The sequence below is a fragment of the Budorcas taxicolor genome, chromosome 11 (assembly GCF_023091745.1).
Source record: "Budorcas taxicolor isolate Tak-1 chromosome 11, Takin1.1, whole genome shotgun sequence".
NCBI classification, from domain to species: Eukaryota; Metazoa; Chordata; class Mammalia; order Artiodactyla; family Bovidae; genus Budorcas; species Budorcas taxicolor.
In genome coordinates this window covers 164,426,545-164,442,621 of record NC_068920.1, presented here as the reverse complement: position 1 = coordinate 164,442,621, position 16,077 = coordinate 164,426,545, and the positions used below count along the sequence as shown (strand labels likewise).

The 16,077-nt window shown below is 62.5% G+C and overlaps 1 protein-coding gene across 2 annotated transcripts in view; it reads right to left on the bottom strand.

The window, feature by feature from the left end:
- The window catches only part of COL5A1 (collagen type V alpha 1 chain), a 142,077-nt gene that overhangs the window by 92,236 nt on the left and 33,764 nt on the right, over positions 1 to 16,077 (bottom strand). For both annotated transcript variants that reach the window (XM_052648745.1, XM_052648746.1), the window contains exons 3-4: positions 10,598 to 10,811; positions 9,384 to 9,546 (exon numbers count right to left, since the gene is read on the bottom strand). In XM_052648745.1, coding sequence (XP_052504705.1) covers positions 9,384 to 9,546; positions 10,598 to 10,811 — 377 coding nt within the window. The remainder of the gene's footprint in view (positions 1 to 9,383; positions 9,547 to 10,597; positions 10,812 to 16,077) is intronic.

Below are 16,077 nucleotides of genomic sequence, written 5' to 3'. Positions count from 1 at the left end.
ATCACCATCACCATCATCACCATCATCATCACCACCACCATCACCATCACCACCATCACCACCACCATCACCAACACCAACACCATCACCACCGTCACCACCACCATCACCACCACCATCACCATCACCACCGTCACCACCACCATCACCATCACCATCACCATCACCAACACCATCACCATCACCACCGTCACCACCACCATCACCATCACCACCAGCATCACCACATCACCACCACCATCATCACCACCTTCACCACCACCATCACCAACACCATCACCATTACCACCACCACCACCATCACCACCATACCATCATCGCCATCACCACCACCACCATCCCCGTCTCCAACATTGTCACCACCATCACCACCACCATCATCACCACCTTCACCATCACCATCACTACCAGCATCACCACCATCACCACCATCACCAGCATTACCATCACCACCATCACCATTATCATCACCACCAGCATCACCATCACCATCACCACCATCACCATCACCACCACCATCATCACCACCATCACCATCACCACCAGCATCACATCACCATCACCACCAGCATCACCACATCACCATCACCATCATCACCACCATCACCACCACCATCACCACCATTACCACCACCCCCAACTCCAACATCGTCACCAGTTACCATCACCACCATCACCATTATCACTACCATCATTGCTGTCAATGTCACCTCAGTTCCCACAGTCACCCCCATCCCCATCGTTACCATCACCACCATCACCGTCACCATCAGTCCTGGGTCCCTGTCAAAGGCTCACCAGCCTCTCCCTCTGAAGGCAGTCTTCTGATTATTCACTCTTTCACCCTTCCAACTAGGATTTTTAGCAAGTCTATAATGAGCCTATGGACACAAACATGAGTAAATCGTGTCTTTGACCTCAAGTCTCAAGCTCTCATTGATTCCTCAGGAGGTGCCCAGGTGACGAAGTGGATAACTCTGCCCGGGGAAGTCAAGGAAGCCATCTTGCACGTGGTGGCCTCAGGCCCGGGCCTGGTGGAGGAGGTGGATGGTGAAGGTTCCTGGTGAAAGTCCTATTCCTGGTTCTCACTCCGTCAGCACCTCACCTCTGCCTGGAAGAGACGCTCCACCCCAGGACCCAGCTCCAGCTCAGACTCCAGGTCTTAGTTCAGCTCTTCCGTCATCCCGCCCTCTGTTTCCAAGGTATCACTGTGATGCCACCTCACACCACGGCCGCTAGCGGGCTGCCTGACTCCCGCGTCCCCTCCACGTGGACACCCCACGCCCACCTCACACCACGGCCGCTAGCGGGCTGCCTGACTCCCGCGTCCCCTCCACATGGACACCCCATGCCCACCTCGCGCCATCCCGCACCTGCCTTCTGGTTGTTGCGAACCCAAGTGCAGAAATCCATTTTCACTCTCACGGAATCCCAAAAGACAGTCCCAGCTGGAAAGACCTGTCTGCATCTTATTCTGTGAGCCAGGAGAGTAACCTGGCATCGTCTGTGACAGGCGGGGTCTTCCTGCAGACCCTCAGCCACCAGAAGGCCTCCCATGCAGAACACACACTCCTCGTGGGGGCCAGCCAGGGGAGTGGCAGGCAGGGGCGACTTCAGAGGCCAGGACTGACCCACACGCTCCACACCAGCACCTGCGACCTGAGCAGACTCTGCTGCGATCCAGCCTCACTTCAAGCACTGAGGCCCTGTGGTACGATGCCAGCCAAGGTCCCAGGCTCCCCCCCAAGACCCTGCCACCTCAACTGCAAACGCTCACTGCTGGACATGGGCGTGAAGGGTGCGACGGTGTGGCTGACTCCCAGGGACAACCTGCACGTCCCAGTTCCTGAGACATGGCCTCAAACACAGCCTCCAGGGAGCACTAACTACAAACCGGGAGCCTGGGCTCTGCAGGAGGTGGCGGGTGCTCAAGGAAACTAGCTTGTGGGATTATCTCTATTGACTGATGTGCAGAATTCTGGGGCTCCGGAGGGTTGACAGTCACCACAATGCCCTAGAGTCCTGGCCTCTGGGTCCTCGGGTGCCATCCTCCCAGGGGACCCACAGGTCGGTGTAAGCTGCCTCTCATGCCACCAGGCAGGCCTCCAGAGTGGCGTCAGCCCAGCTGGGCTAGGACGCGGGCCTCCTGCTCACTGTTTCCATGGAACAAGCCTGCAGGCCTCTGCCAGGCTCAGGAGGGGCCTGCTCCCACAGCGTCTGGGCAGGGGAGGGCCTGCCTGAAACTCCGTGGGGTCTCTCTGGACCCCTTCTTGCCAGCCTGGGTGGAGATGCCCCCCCACCACTGCTAGGCTCAACACAGATCCTGAGTGCCCGGCGTGACCCGGGCCAGCATCCCTAACCCCTCAACATCACTGTGCATCCGAGGGGCAATTCCAGACGAAAGCCCCTTGGCTGGGACGGCCACACATGACCACGCTCCGGCTAGCCTGGGCTCAGCCGTCACACCGCCCCAGTCCGTGGGCTGCCGGCCACCTTCCCCAGGCAGGAGTCGTGGCCCCTGCACACCAAGGGCCCAGCCCCTCCCGGATCTGAGAATCAGAAGACAGAAACGCACCTCCAACTCTCTGCGCACGGTCCTCACTGGCTGGTCAGCTGCCCACTCAAGCCGGGAGCTGTGCACAGAGGTGCCGCCCACCCCACCCAGTCGGGAAGAGACTACCCCTGCCCCCCGGGCCCTGTGGACAACTCGGCAACCCAAGAAAGACCTCGATTTGAAACCAAGCAAACAGTCATGCCCGCAGACCCGCATTTAATAACCCGCACGCGCCCTGCGGGCATTGAAGGGAGAGCAGCCCTCCCCACGCTGGCCCGAGCAGCAGGCTGGATGGGGATCTCGGACCAGGGGCCCAAGTCCTCATCCCCGGAACCTGGGGACGGCGCCTCCCGGGGAAATGGCGTCTTTACAGGGGTAGTTAAGTGATGCGTCTGCAGAAGAGATCAGGCTGGACTAAGATGGGCCCTGACTCCAGTGACTTGAGTCTCTGTAAAAGGCGGACAGAGGAGAGGAGAGGGCGGTGGGGATGGGCAGGGAGAGGCGTGAGGCGCCCACAGTAGGGTCGCTGGGCCTGCGCTTCCCCGGGGATCCCTGCCCGCCCCCAGGCCACCCGAGGCGGTACCCCTCCGGACTATCCACCTGCTGCTGGGCTGGGCCATGGCCCCTGTTCTCCAAGCTGGGAGGGGCAGGAGGGACCCTCCCTGGAGACCCCAGGGGAGGCTGCCCCACCGACTTCACACTGCAGATCTCTGGCCTCCAGAACTAACACCTACTTCATTCCTGTCTTTTTAAGAGACCCAACCAAGGACGTTTGTTTCTGGGGTCCAGGAAACACAGAGATGGTGAGGTCCCTGTCCTCACTAGGAACCAAACGGGGTCCCCGTGAAGTGGCCAGAGCTGAAGCAGAGGGGCTGCTGGCCATGGCTCCCGTGCACCCCCCGCACCCCCGAGTCCCCTGCAGGGCGCACGGCGGCTGCTGCACAGGGCCTGCGATGACAGGGGCTGCTCCTGGGCGAAGCGCCGCAGGATGGGAAGAAGGGAGCAGGGACCAGCGTGGATGCGGCCCTCCAGCCCGACCTGGCCCAGGACTGGAGCCTGCTGGGACAGCCGGGGGCGGAGGTGCCCCCTGGGGGTCCTGGACCCAAGACTTAGCCCTGGGAGCCTCCGCCCCTCACCCCATCTAAGGTCCAGGCACACGTGTAGACTATGACCCTTGCCTTGCAGACGCTGGGCCCTGCTGGGCCCCTCTGAGCGCCAGGGCCTCCCCTGGGAGTCGCTGGGGGGCACACGTGGCCACACCAGCCTGGGCGGGACAAAGACGTGGGCCCGGCACGTGGAACCACCTGCAGGGCCGCCTCCGTGCTGCCGGGTCTGGTGGGAACGTGGCCGTAAGGCGGCTGCAGACGGTCATGCAGAGCGCTCGTAGGGGGTCCCTGACGCTTCGCTCTGAGTCTTGGGGGCTGAGTGTGCAGTGGACCCCAGCATCGATCCGGAACGCTCTGGCCTGTTGTGCAGACGAAGCCGCAGTTCCCATCTGGCCTGGCACCAGAGCCCAGCTCCTCGCGTTCCCAGGACGGGCCCACCTGGCAACCCCAACTGGAGAAACACTCGTGTGCCTGGGGTGGGGATGGCACCTGGCCTGTGAACACCCTCAATAGTGGGGCTGGGGACCCCGAGGTGGCCCCGAAAAGCCCCCGGAGCCGCTTGACACCCTCAGACGCCCTCCTGCCTCACCGACGTCCGGCCGCACGACATCTGAGCGGACCAGGTGAACCCAGACTGGTCCCACCAGCCCCACCCAGCACCGCCTCCCACGGAAGGAAAAAGCACACCCCAGAAGAGACGGCGGCCCTTCTCCAGCCATTAGGATGAAACTGACAAAGCCGGGGGATGGTGGGCAGAAAGGGGCGCAGAGAAGTGCAAACGGGGGTCACCAGCAGAGCAGCGGGGCCAGGCCCGGCCACGCTCGCGGGAGGAACACGCCCCAGCAGACCGCCCGTAGCCTGAGGGACCCAGGACCCTGCTACCCCGCCTGCCGTCCCGTCACCTCCCCCGTCTCCCCTAAGCCACCAGACCAGCCAGTGTCCTGCACCCAGCGGCCTAGCCAGCTGGTCAGGACAGGATGTCCCCAGAGGGGCTCAGGGTCACCGGCCACAGCCTCAGCCTAAGACACCAGCCGACTGCTCTCTCTGCTCTGAGGCTCTGACACCAGACGCCCTTCACGTCGAGGAGTGCGAGCCGCCTCGCAAGAGAGGGATCCCAGGCCACCTCCGATAACCGCTGGGGCTGCAGCCCCGCTCCTACCCCGGGAGAGCTGAATTCCAAGAAAGACGGTGTCAGTGGGAAAGACAGCCTCCTGGAAGAAGGGCCTCGGGGATTAGGTAAACCCCTGGGGCCGCCAAGAAGCTGGAGGATGGCAGACAGACGGCAGGACCCTTCCTAGGGCGCGGAGCCGCTCCCTCCCCGCGGGCACTCACAGGGTTTGCAGAGAAAAAATCCAGATTACAGTTTGTTTGGTCTTGTTGCCCTCGAAATTTTCAGCACCTTCAAAGAGGATTTGGCTCCTGGCCCAGAACTTACTGGCTCCCTGACCCCCCAGGGAAGGCCTCCTTCTCCACATCCCTCTCCCCTTCGAGGCTCACCTGAGGGGAGGATCCTTCCCCCAAGGAGCCCAGAGCACCACTGGGTCCTGATGTGGCCCCCATCCCACCCTGCAGACCCCTCCGTCTGGAGCATCGGCCAGCTCCAGGTACACAGGGGAGCCCAGCGGGGTGCAGGGTCCACCAGACGGGCCCTGCGCTTCCGAGTCCAGACCAGGGAATGGTGCTGGGCAGGCAGAGGGCCCCAGGCACGCAGGGAGGGCGGCTCTGGCAACGGCGTGTGCTGGCTCCGCCTGCCAGGCGCCAGGGCTTCCCAGATCCCACCAGCCAGGGGACTCCCGTGCGCTCGGGGCTTGGGCCAATGATGGGCCCAGAGCAGGGCCCGGCACCTGCCAGCACGTCTGGGACCACCAGGGAGGCGCCCTGGCTCACGATGGTCCCAGTTTCCGCGGCCGGACGGTAGAGACGCCGGGCGCTGGGACTATTGTGCCTGCCCCCATCACGACAGGACAGGCCGTGGGCCCTGGGCAACCACAGCTCTGCGCGCTGACACCACTGCACGGCAGTCGGCTGGGCGACCTCCGGTAAGTTACTCAACCTCTCTGGCGCCGGATGACCCAGCGCGAAGAGGACAGAACACACAGGCGGTGAGTGGGCACGGGGCCCTGTGGGCTTCTCACCCGGCCTTGGCCCCGAAGAAAACCAGCCGCTTCCCACCGCCTGCCAGACGCACCCACTCCCCTGGCAGACTCGTCTGTTTCCAAAAACACAAAGCTTGTTCCTAAGCCCGAGGTGAAAACAAGACGTCTTCCTGCACAGGGGGCCCTGCAGGACCGCTCTTGGTGGGGGTCTGAAGAAGGACCCCTGACCTCCCCGGACAGCAGGCCCCGGGGGGCGGGACAAAGCCTGGGGAGCCCCCACGGCTCTCGGGTCCCAGGGCGCAGGCCCTCCCCAGGAGAAGGGACAGGACGCAGGGCACAGAGCTCCTGGGAATGTCACTGCGGGCGCCTGCAGGCAGCTCCCCGGGCAGCCCTCAGGCATGCGCTCCACCTGGGAACAGGGGTGCAAGGGCGGAGGCTCGGCCGGGTCAGCGAGGTGGGAGAGCAGCGACTGGGCAGCCAGCCCGAGCCCCTCCTGAGCCGCCAGGGCACCCGGGGGGCGGCCCCCACGGGGACCTTGCCCAGGACAGGCCCTGGCTGGGGAGGCGCCACTCAGCACCACCCTCCCTACAGCTCTCTGGGTCCAGGACGGGGAGCCTGTGAGCTCAGGCGGCCCAGCCCTGCATGGCGTGGGGCCCTCGTCTCCAAGGCGTGTGGCCAGCACTGAAGTCTCAAGGTGGGATGCGGGACAGCGTGTGACCCCACGCCCCGGCAGGGGGGGACCTCGGTCACAGCCGCCGCCACGGCTGACGGGTTAGACCCCGATGGGAGCTGCCGACAGGCCACCCGCTCTGCCAGGGCGCCGGCCGGTGTGGTTCACTGTGGTCCCACGGTGCAGGCGTCTTACACAGGTCACGGGGCACCCTGGGTACCCAGCATTGGCCCTGCCGTGCCCCTTCTGCAGGTGAGGACCCCCGGCCTGAGGGGGGCTCCAGGCCATCGGCCGGTCAGGAAGTGCCTGAAGGCCTGAGGGGCCGCGCTGTGCAGTCGCTCCTCCCGGGGGCTTCGGAAGGGTGGGGGGCGCTGTGTCCCCGACTGCAGGGCGGCCCCGTCAGAGGCAGGCTCACACCAGGGCCGGGGTGGGGAGGGGGGCCAGAGAGCGGGGGCGGCTGCCCCCTGCCCAGCCGCACACCAGGCCAGCGGCGGCCCCAGGGAGGCCCCGGCAGGGTGCGGGCCAGCTGAGAGCCGGCACTGCTCTGCGGGGAGCGCTGTCTGCCTTGGTCCTCTGGTCTCCACGCCCCCCACCTCTCTGGATAAAGAGGCCTCCGAGGGGCCACACGCACCCCGGAAAGCCCGGTGCCCCCCACGGACGCTCTAGAGTTCAGCAAGTCCCCATTTGGAAACAGTGCAAACCGCGAAGCCCAGTCTGTGCCAGAGGCCACTTGGCTGTCCACCAAAGCACCAGAACCTTCCGGCTCCCCCCCACAGCTTGCAGAGCTTCAGGACAAACCGGCTTTTAATGAGGGGAAGTCACCCTCCCCGGGGAAGAGTGCGGCTGCTGGGAAACGGTTTTCAACGGCGCTGGCTCCTCCTTCTAAGGAGACGCCTCTAGGAGCCAAAACAGCTAAAATGGCAAGTGCCGCTATTTGGGATCTGCTGAAAAGTCAGGTTAAATCATTTTTACTTCCAAACATAAAAATAAAGATTCTGTCTCACTTGCCATAAGACAAAGGGTGGCTGGGGACCTGAGGACCACCCTCCCGACTTTATCTGTGAAGGAAGAAAAGCAAAACCGGTGCTCGGGGTCCTGAGGGCACCCCGCCGCCGGCTCCCGGGCCTTCAGCAGGAAGGATGGGACGGGCCACATTTTCAGACACGGACAGGTCCAACAGCCGGGAGAGGCCAAGGCTACGGGACGGCTTCCCTCACAGCGTGAGGAGTTTGCGGTCAACAGAAGTGCCTGGCAGCCCCTCAGCCTCAGATCGAAAGCCACGACCAGGAAGAAGGGCTCCTGGAATTCCGAACCTATTTCTGAGCTGCAATCAAAAAGCCTGCCTGCTTACTGAGCAAGACCTGCCCCAATGGTCGGAAGGCTAAGCAGAGGAGAAAAACCTGAGCTATCCAATTTGAGATCTGCTTCTCTGGACGATCATAAACTGTTTTCCCTCTCTGTCCATAAACCTGGGTAACAGTGGTGGAAGCATCGGCGGTCCTTAGCCACCCCTCCCCCGCGCAAGCATCTCAGGGCTCGTAAACAGAGCGGCTGGGACTTGGGCCCGCCCTGACCTCCCCAGGGCCCCCTACAGCCCTGGCGTCTCGACAGGCTTGTGCTCCTGGGAAAACAACCCTTCTGGCTCGGAAAATCAGGGAAGAATTTGGCGTAGGATCCTTTTAAGATAGATAAAGCTTTCCCCTGAATCTTTACGGTAAAAGACCCACTAGCAGCACACCAAAGGAACCGGACATCAGAGCGATCCAGGCCAGGCCCTGCGCAGACAAGCTACTGCACGGCCTGTGAGTTCAAACCCCAGTCTGCTCACGGCCCCTCCTCTGCATTCAGACTTCCAGCGCGAGGAGCGAGGGCAGTGGCAGGCACCCAGGCTCCCGGGCGCCGGGCAGGGGCCCCAGGCCAAGTGCTTCACAGAGGAGCCCCCGTGAGGCCCCCGCGAAGGCAAGGCTGCCAGCACCCACGTGTTACAAATGAGTCCTGAAGCTCCCCAGCGGCACTTGTTCTACCCGGATCCTTGCAGCAGCAGGAAGTCTACAGCAGCAAAACACTCAGTCCCAGGCTGTGCAACCCCCAAGCCTTGGATACCAGTTCCCCCGGGGGAGCCCCGAAGCCGCTCGGGCCTGGGTCAGCCCAGCCGTCCTGCAGTTCATCCCGGGTCTCCGGGCAAGTGTGGCCAGAGCAGAGTCATGCTCAGAGGGTGTATCCTCATTACACCCCAAATCTGGCAGCGTCAGCCGGACCCAGGAGCCCAGCCCACCCTGTGGTCCACAGGCTGCGGCCGCCCTGAACAGCTGCTCTGCAGAAAAGTGGCCAAGCTCAGCAGGACGTGCAGACCTACCGTCCCACGCTGGTCCTCCCCACCCACCGCTTCCACGGAGGCGGCTCTTCTGATTTCCCTTGCTAACCCACACCCGACCAACTGTGCTCCATCCGCCTGCTCCGACGCCAGGCCGCGATCAGGACCGACGTGCGTCAAGCGCTTGCCGGGAGCGGGCAGCGGCGCTTTACTGCATCCAACCCCCCATAAGATTTCCCACAGCCTATAAAGAAGCTGCACGCACGCTCCCCCTTCACAGGTACAGACACTGAGGTAAAACAGCAACCTGCCCAAGGCCGGAAGCCCGGCCCCCTCGGGCCTGCATCGTGACCAGGCCCCATGACCCTCTCATAGCTGCGCACGCGGCCCCAGTAGGAGCCTGCAGAGAGACAAGACCAGAACCGCATCCTCGCCAGGCGCTCAAAGCCCAAGGGCTCGTCCAACCGCCTGCCCGTCTCCCCAGGCAGACATCAGTCCTGCCCTTAATAGAGGCGGGACGGTCAGCACACGCCCTTAATAGAGGCGGGACGGTCAGCACACGCTCCCCCCACAGCGGAGCACGGGATACCGGCCTCAGCGGCTTGTGTCCTAGGGGCGTGGGATGGCCCGACCCCCTGCTGACCTCAAACACTTCCTCATCCAGAATCCGGGTGCCGAACACGACGATGCCGTTGGCGTCTATTACGGGGTGCTCGCTGCGGTCCAGGAACTTGGTCGTCTTCTTTTTACAGTCCAGGATCAAGGTGACATTCTTCTTGTGGACGCTGAGAGCGATTCTGTGCCACCTGCAAAGAAACAGCCAGCCCGAGCAGGTGACGGGGGCCGGGTGTCACCAAGTACCACGCCGAGCGTCCCTGCCGAAAGTCCCCGGAGACGCAGGAGGAAACCTGTTCTCTGCAGAGTCGCTCAGAGCCGAGCTGCGGCGGCCAGACAAGCGTGGGCGCGGGTCCACACCACGCACCACGGGAGATCCTCTGCATTCAGGTCAGGCCTCTCGTCTCTAGGATGAGGTAAGCTGTCTGGCCTGGGGCGCAGCCCTGAAACCTGGCTCCGGTCAAGGGCAGGGAAGCCCTGTAGCACTCCCCTAAGTAGCAGCCCAAGCCCCAAACGCAAATGCAGGCTGTGGGGAAACCGAGTCCGTCGGGAGATGGGGGGACGGATGGATCTACTTGAGGCTGTCAGTGAGAAACGCAGGACTCACATCCTGAGTTCTTGAAGGATCGCGGCATGTGGCCTCAGACGTGTGGGCCACAAAATGAGTGATCTCAAACTACCAGGGTTTAGGGAGGTACCCAACAGAGAGTTCTGGAAAACCTGACTCCTCCTTTTCCAGTCACTCTCCCACCCGTATCTGCATCCCTGCGTGCGTGCCAAGTCGCTTCAGTCGTGTCCAGCTCTTTGCAGTCCTATCAACTGTCCCCTGCCAGACTCCTCTGTCCACGGGACTCTCCAGGGACGAGTCCTGGAGCGGGGTGCTGTGCCCTCCTGTGTCTGCCTCCTTAAGGATGTCGCGAATCCTCTCCGGAAGAGGTTGGGTATACCTACACAGTCTCCCGTGTCCCTGCAGACACTCACAGGCTAGCGTTTGATCCTGTTTAGTGCGCTTCACTAAAGGAGACCCAGGGAGAGGAAAGGTCTCCAGAGCCACAGAGGATGCGACCAGATGGAGACCAGTCCCGGACTCCAAGCCCGATGCGCTCTCTGACCCACGGGCATGCTGACTCCGTCCTGCTCCAAATCACATCCTGCTGCTAGGTCCCTAGCTCCCGGGGGCTTTAGGTGACCCACCCGACCCACCAGCAGGGGAGGGAGGGGTTGCTGAGCGGTGCCACTTACTTGCCATCCGACAGGTTGATGCCTCGGAAGAGGGGGTAGTCCTCTGGCCCCGGCTTCCCCGTGTGGTCCTCGTAGAGGAAGACCGGGGAGCGTCCCATCTCCAGGCCGATCTGCTGGATGCCCTGCTCGTTATAGATGGAGACCAGGAAGGCCTGGCTGCCTTTCTTGGCTTTCACAGTGGTTAGGATGGAGAAGTCCTCAGGAAACGCAGATGCTGGAGTGGAGGACAGCGGTTAGGAGGCAGCTGGGACACCCTCAACCCTGCCCAGCCACAGCTCTCTGCAAACAAACCAGCTCAGGGACCTGGAAGCCTCTGCTGGGGATGGTGCACAGACACTGGCTTCCCATCTGCCCCTGGATCAGACCGTTCCTGCAACCCTTCCTGAACCCCACATGGCCAAACCCACTCCTTTCGAGGCTCAGTCCAAAAAGAAGCCTGACTGCTCCTTCCAACTGTGAGCCTTCAGTCCTATGTTTTCACTTCCCAAACCTCAATACATCTATGTCTAAATCCTTAGAACTTTCTAGAACGTGAGCTTCCTCTGGGCAGGTGCTGTTCCAGGTGCACCTCTGACCCTCGGCAGGGCCTAAGGCTGAACCTAGCAGAGTGTGTCTCATTCCATACCCTTTGGAGGCTGGGCGGAGAGAGAAGAGGGGAAGGAAGGCAGGAGGCTGGGGATTACCGCTTGAATGGCAGACAGTTCCTGGCTGACATGTGAATCAGAGAAAAGGCAAAATAAATCAGAAGACGAAACCCCAGCCCTGGTATGTTGATGGGGGGAGACTTCCTTACAGCACAGGCCAGACCCCAGCTGGCCCTGCCCTGCTGGCCCCAAAGTCCTGCACACACACACACCCTTCACACCCTGCATCGCAGACGGGACAGGGACCTGGCCCCATCCTCCCATCCGTCCTGGCGGTGGGATCAGTGGTGCTCTCTCTGCGTGCTCTGCAGTTCCCTGGGGCGGAGCCAGGAAGGCTCAGCGCAAGTCAGCGTGCGTCTCAGAACCAGGGGACGGAGTGGGCCCAGTGAAGTGTCAGCAGGGACTCCGGCCCGGGAAGGACAAGGCCCTGAGGGTGACACCACCTCCCACCCAGCGCGCCGTGGAGGCCCTGGGTAAGGACAGAGCCCCTCTTTGACCCACCCCTCCTCTAGAACTATCACAAGGTCAACCAGATGGCCTGGGTGCCTGAGCTGGGATCAGTGAGGAGGGCCTCCCTGGTGGCTCAGATGCAAAGAATCTGCCTGCAACTCGGGAGACCCAGCTTCAATCCTTGGGTCAGGAAGATCCCGTGGAGGAGGGCATGGCAACCCAAACCAGTATTGTTGCCTGGAGAATCCCATGGACGGAGGAGCCTGGTGGGCTACAGTCCAGGGTGTTGCAGAGTCAGAAAGGACTGAGCGACTGGCATGTCCACGTCCAGTGAGGAAGCTGTCCGTGGGCGCCCTCTGCCGCACAGCCGGGCAGCTGGCCTCTGCTTCAGACCCCTGTGGGGGAGCCCGGCCAGTGCCCTGCTGGGGGAGAGGGGGCTGCTAAGGAGATCCCCACCCCGCAGCCCCCGGAGGACCCAGGGTGGAGGGTCTCTCTAGGGGGAGGATAAGAAGGGTCATGGCAGCTTCAGGCCCTGAAACAAAACCCCAAAGGCCAACAGAGCTGTGTGAGCTCTCAAGGCCGTGATGGAGGGCAGGTGGAAACGGCCATCCCATGGGCGCCAAAGCTTAGACTAAGGTGCGGATGCAGAAAGGCGTGCGACTTGCAGCCCAGGATCAGGTCCCGTTGTTGAGAAGCTGCCAGTTGGGGTCTGTTTGCTGTGCTCAGCGCCATGGCCCCACCCACCCCCAAGGCGGGGGGAGAGGGGGTGGGTTTGGCCGGTAGTGTAGGGAAAGGCTTCAGGAAGGGTTTGATGAAGGGGCAGGTATGCAGGGAACATCTGGGCACCACCACACCCAGCCAGGGTTGCCAGGTCCGAGGGGAGGGGTGTGGTCAGCATGGTCACTTGGGGGAAGGCTGGCTTCATTAAGGCGCGGACTCAGGCTGCCCTTGTGTGCACGAGAAGCCGTTTGAAAAGAGCTTTGTGGAGGCCACTACCATCACCAGTGTCTCCCCACACTGTCCTCTGAATGTGAGACGTGCTGTGGGGCCAGAAACCCCGGCCTGCATGAACCGCCGTGGGCGGGGGGGTGCAGCAGCTGCACGCAGGCCCCGGGCGAGACCCCAGCCGGCACCTCGGCAGGCCCTTTGGTCCCCGAGCGTGAGTGGACACTGAAAGGCCCGGGGTAGCATCTGACCCCAAGCATCTCAGAGGTCCCTGCTCACATCCAGGACGGACAACAGTCACCCTGGGACGCCGTGACCCCTGCTCTCATCTCAAAGGTTGGCCTGCCTCCTGTGTCCACCCCGTGGTGACCCCACGCCACTGACATCACCCTCCTGCCTCAGGTAGAGAGAAGCCTGGAAACGGGAGGACCCCTCCTCCATCATCAGGGCACGCAGCCCAGGACCACGGACGCCCGCACTCCCAGCTCATGAAGATGCTGGCTACCAGTGCTGAAATCGCTTCCATAACACGTGTTCTCAGCTCAGATAACCGGAAAGGGTGAACTGCACCTAACGCTCATCCCTCTCCCGGCAAAACAGCAATGGGTGTATCGTCACTTCAGAGACGGTCCATCCTCATCTCCGCATGAGCAGGGCGCTGGCCTGCTTCGTGATCTGCGTCAGGGAGAAGCTCGCCTTGTGCCCAGCGCTTCACGTTTTATCCTCAGGGAAGAGCCGAAACTGAGCAGCAGTCTCAGTGGCCCTGACTCCCTTGGACCATCTCCTGTTCACTCGGGCCGACGCCCAAAGGCACTGCAACAGTCTGGGTAGACCGTGGGCGCTCAATGAACGCACGTGCCATTAAACTGAACCCTACTGGGCCAACAGCAGTCTCACATTCTGGTGGACACAGGCTGATTCTGGAGCCCCAGCCCGTCATGACGGTGGCAGTGGCGGAGGGGACGTCATTATGCCCGGCCCCCCCTGCTCAGATCCCAGGCAGGGAGAGAGTCTCGGGGTCCCCGAGGTGGCCAGAGGGAGGCTGAAATGGGGAGCGGTCCCCACGCCCGGGCACAACCACGGGCAGGCTGCCCTGTCTGGATGTCTTCAGAGGGGGCAGCTAGACCTGGGCAAAGGCAGCCGGCCAGTGGCTCAGGGGACACAGGGGCGCCCCACCAGTGGCCAGACAGCCCCCCGGGACACACCTGCCTGCTGCACTCCAGGCGGGCCCGTGACAGCTTCTGGCAGGGTCTCAGGCCGGCTTTACCTTGACGGGATGTCCCTCTGCCGCCCACTGCAGGTGGCGGGGGCAACAAGGCCCAGGAACCCCCGGCCCGCCGCCCGGCAAGCTGGGCAGCCCTCTCTGGTTGGTTGGTGGCACCCACTCCCCACACAGACCACCGCCCTTGGGTCTGATTCAGTCCCTGTGGCTCCGTCCAGACGGGGTCAGGAGACCCAGCACCACCTCACACAGTCACACTCTTGGTCCTGCCAATTCAGAACCCAGAGTACAGGCTGCAAGCAAGACCAGAAAATCCTTCTCCGATCAGGGAGGAATGCTAGCGCCCGCTTCGCCAGCAAGAGCAGAGAACACCACGCTGCTGCTCTTCGCCACTGGGAAGGGGGCTGGGCCTCTGAAGAAGCCGGCCTGTGGCCCCCGATGTCCCGGGAGACGGCCTGGACGCAGGTGGGGGCACAGCGCTGGAGGACAGGTGATGGGCAAGGCTGGTGTGGGCGGCTCTGGGGGGTAACGGGCGTCGGGGCTGGGGAAGGGTGACAGAGCTCCACAGAGGCCCCGAGCCTCATCCGAGAGAGGCTTTGAGAGAAGAAAGGACAGGGAGGCTGGGCGTGGTCATCACCCCCGGACTGCAGAGAAGATCTCGGGAAACGTCCGCTTAAACCATCCTGGAGGAGCAGCCAGTTCCACCTGGCGTTTAGGAGGCAATCGTTACATATGGACCCCATGAGCGAATTGTGGCTCAGAGGCCCTGTAACAGCCCTTTAAACTCTTTCAGCATCTAATGAAGAGGCTAATTTGAGAGCCCGGGGAAAATGTGGGCTTAAAAGAAACTCCCTGTCTGGCTGTTCTGGAGTTCATACCAGATCTCCAGTAACCGGCCCGTATCCTGAGACCCTCTGACGTCACTCGCCACAAGATAACATGGAGGGGGGGGCTTGGATAAAGGACACCAACCCCGGTGAGCTGGCTGTGACCCTGAATTGGGCGGCAGGGGTCAGATTAAACTACCTGCCAGCAAAGCGACTACAGACGGCCTCGGGGCAGGACACCGCGTGAGATGACCACGCCACGCACACGCCGCGCAGTGGATGTCCGTCCCAAAGCCCGGGCACGAGGGTGCAGGGCCAGAAGCACTCCCAAGACACCCTCTCCCCAGCCCCTCAGCCCCCCGGCAGAGGAGCTCTAAACTGGGCGCTCGGGGCAGGACAGCAGGCAGCCTCTGGGTGATTCAGAACACGCTGGCCCCAAGGATAAGAAAGACTCTCTGGGCGCGCAGCAGAGTGACATCCCCGAGCTTCTGTGTGGCGAGTGACCCGTGGGGCCCTGGGGAGCCCCGTCTGCAGTGATGGTCAGACACTCTAGAGTGGGGGGCGTCTGGCACCCCAAGGTGGTCAAGGGGGGCTCCATAAGACACAGCGAAGGGCCTTGGGGCCCCTGAAGGAGCTCACCGGCCCAAATGCCATTTCTGGAAAGAGCAGACTCAGCCTCTCTCGCAGAGAGAAACTCTTAAGAGCCCCTGCGGACTTAAAGAGAGGCTGAGGAAGCACGGGCATGAAGCGGAGGGTGATGAGTGAGGGGCCAGAGGAAGCGCGCGCAGCCCAGAAAGGGCACACCCTTCTGGAGCCCTGTGCGCACGTGGCTCACAGACCCACTGCCGGCTGAAGGGCCGCCCGGCTGGAGGGTCAGCGAGCGAGGCAGGCCGGAAAGGCTAGCTCACGCTGCTGAGGATTACGGGCCATCTCCGGGCTGAGTGCACCCGCCCAGCGTCCCAGGGCCCTCTCTGATCTCAACCGGGAAGAAGAGCTCCACTGAAGTGGGGGGAGAGGTTATCAGCCACGGGCCTGGTCAGCCGGTCCAGACGGCCCCGAGGCCAGCGGGGGGCTGCCTACCAGCAACCATCGCTCCCGCTCCGGGCTCGTAATTAAAAGCAGCGATGTGACACTTGGCAATCGATTCTCATTAAAAGCCTGCACTCTCTTGCTGGGAGCTCTGATGTTTGATGCGTGTGTCTCTTAATGTCCTCACCCCCAATTAAGCTTCAGTCTGGAAGTGTTTCCTTTCCCGTGACCCTGGGGTTTCTTAACCCCGCCCTGGGAACCGCGCATCTCCGTGTTGCCTTTGGAGTGCCGGCCTCCCGCCCCCTGCTGGAGAGACACCTGCTTGGAGAGGCAGTGCAAACAGACGAGGCCCCGCTCCCACCT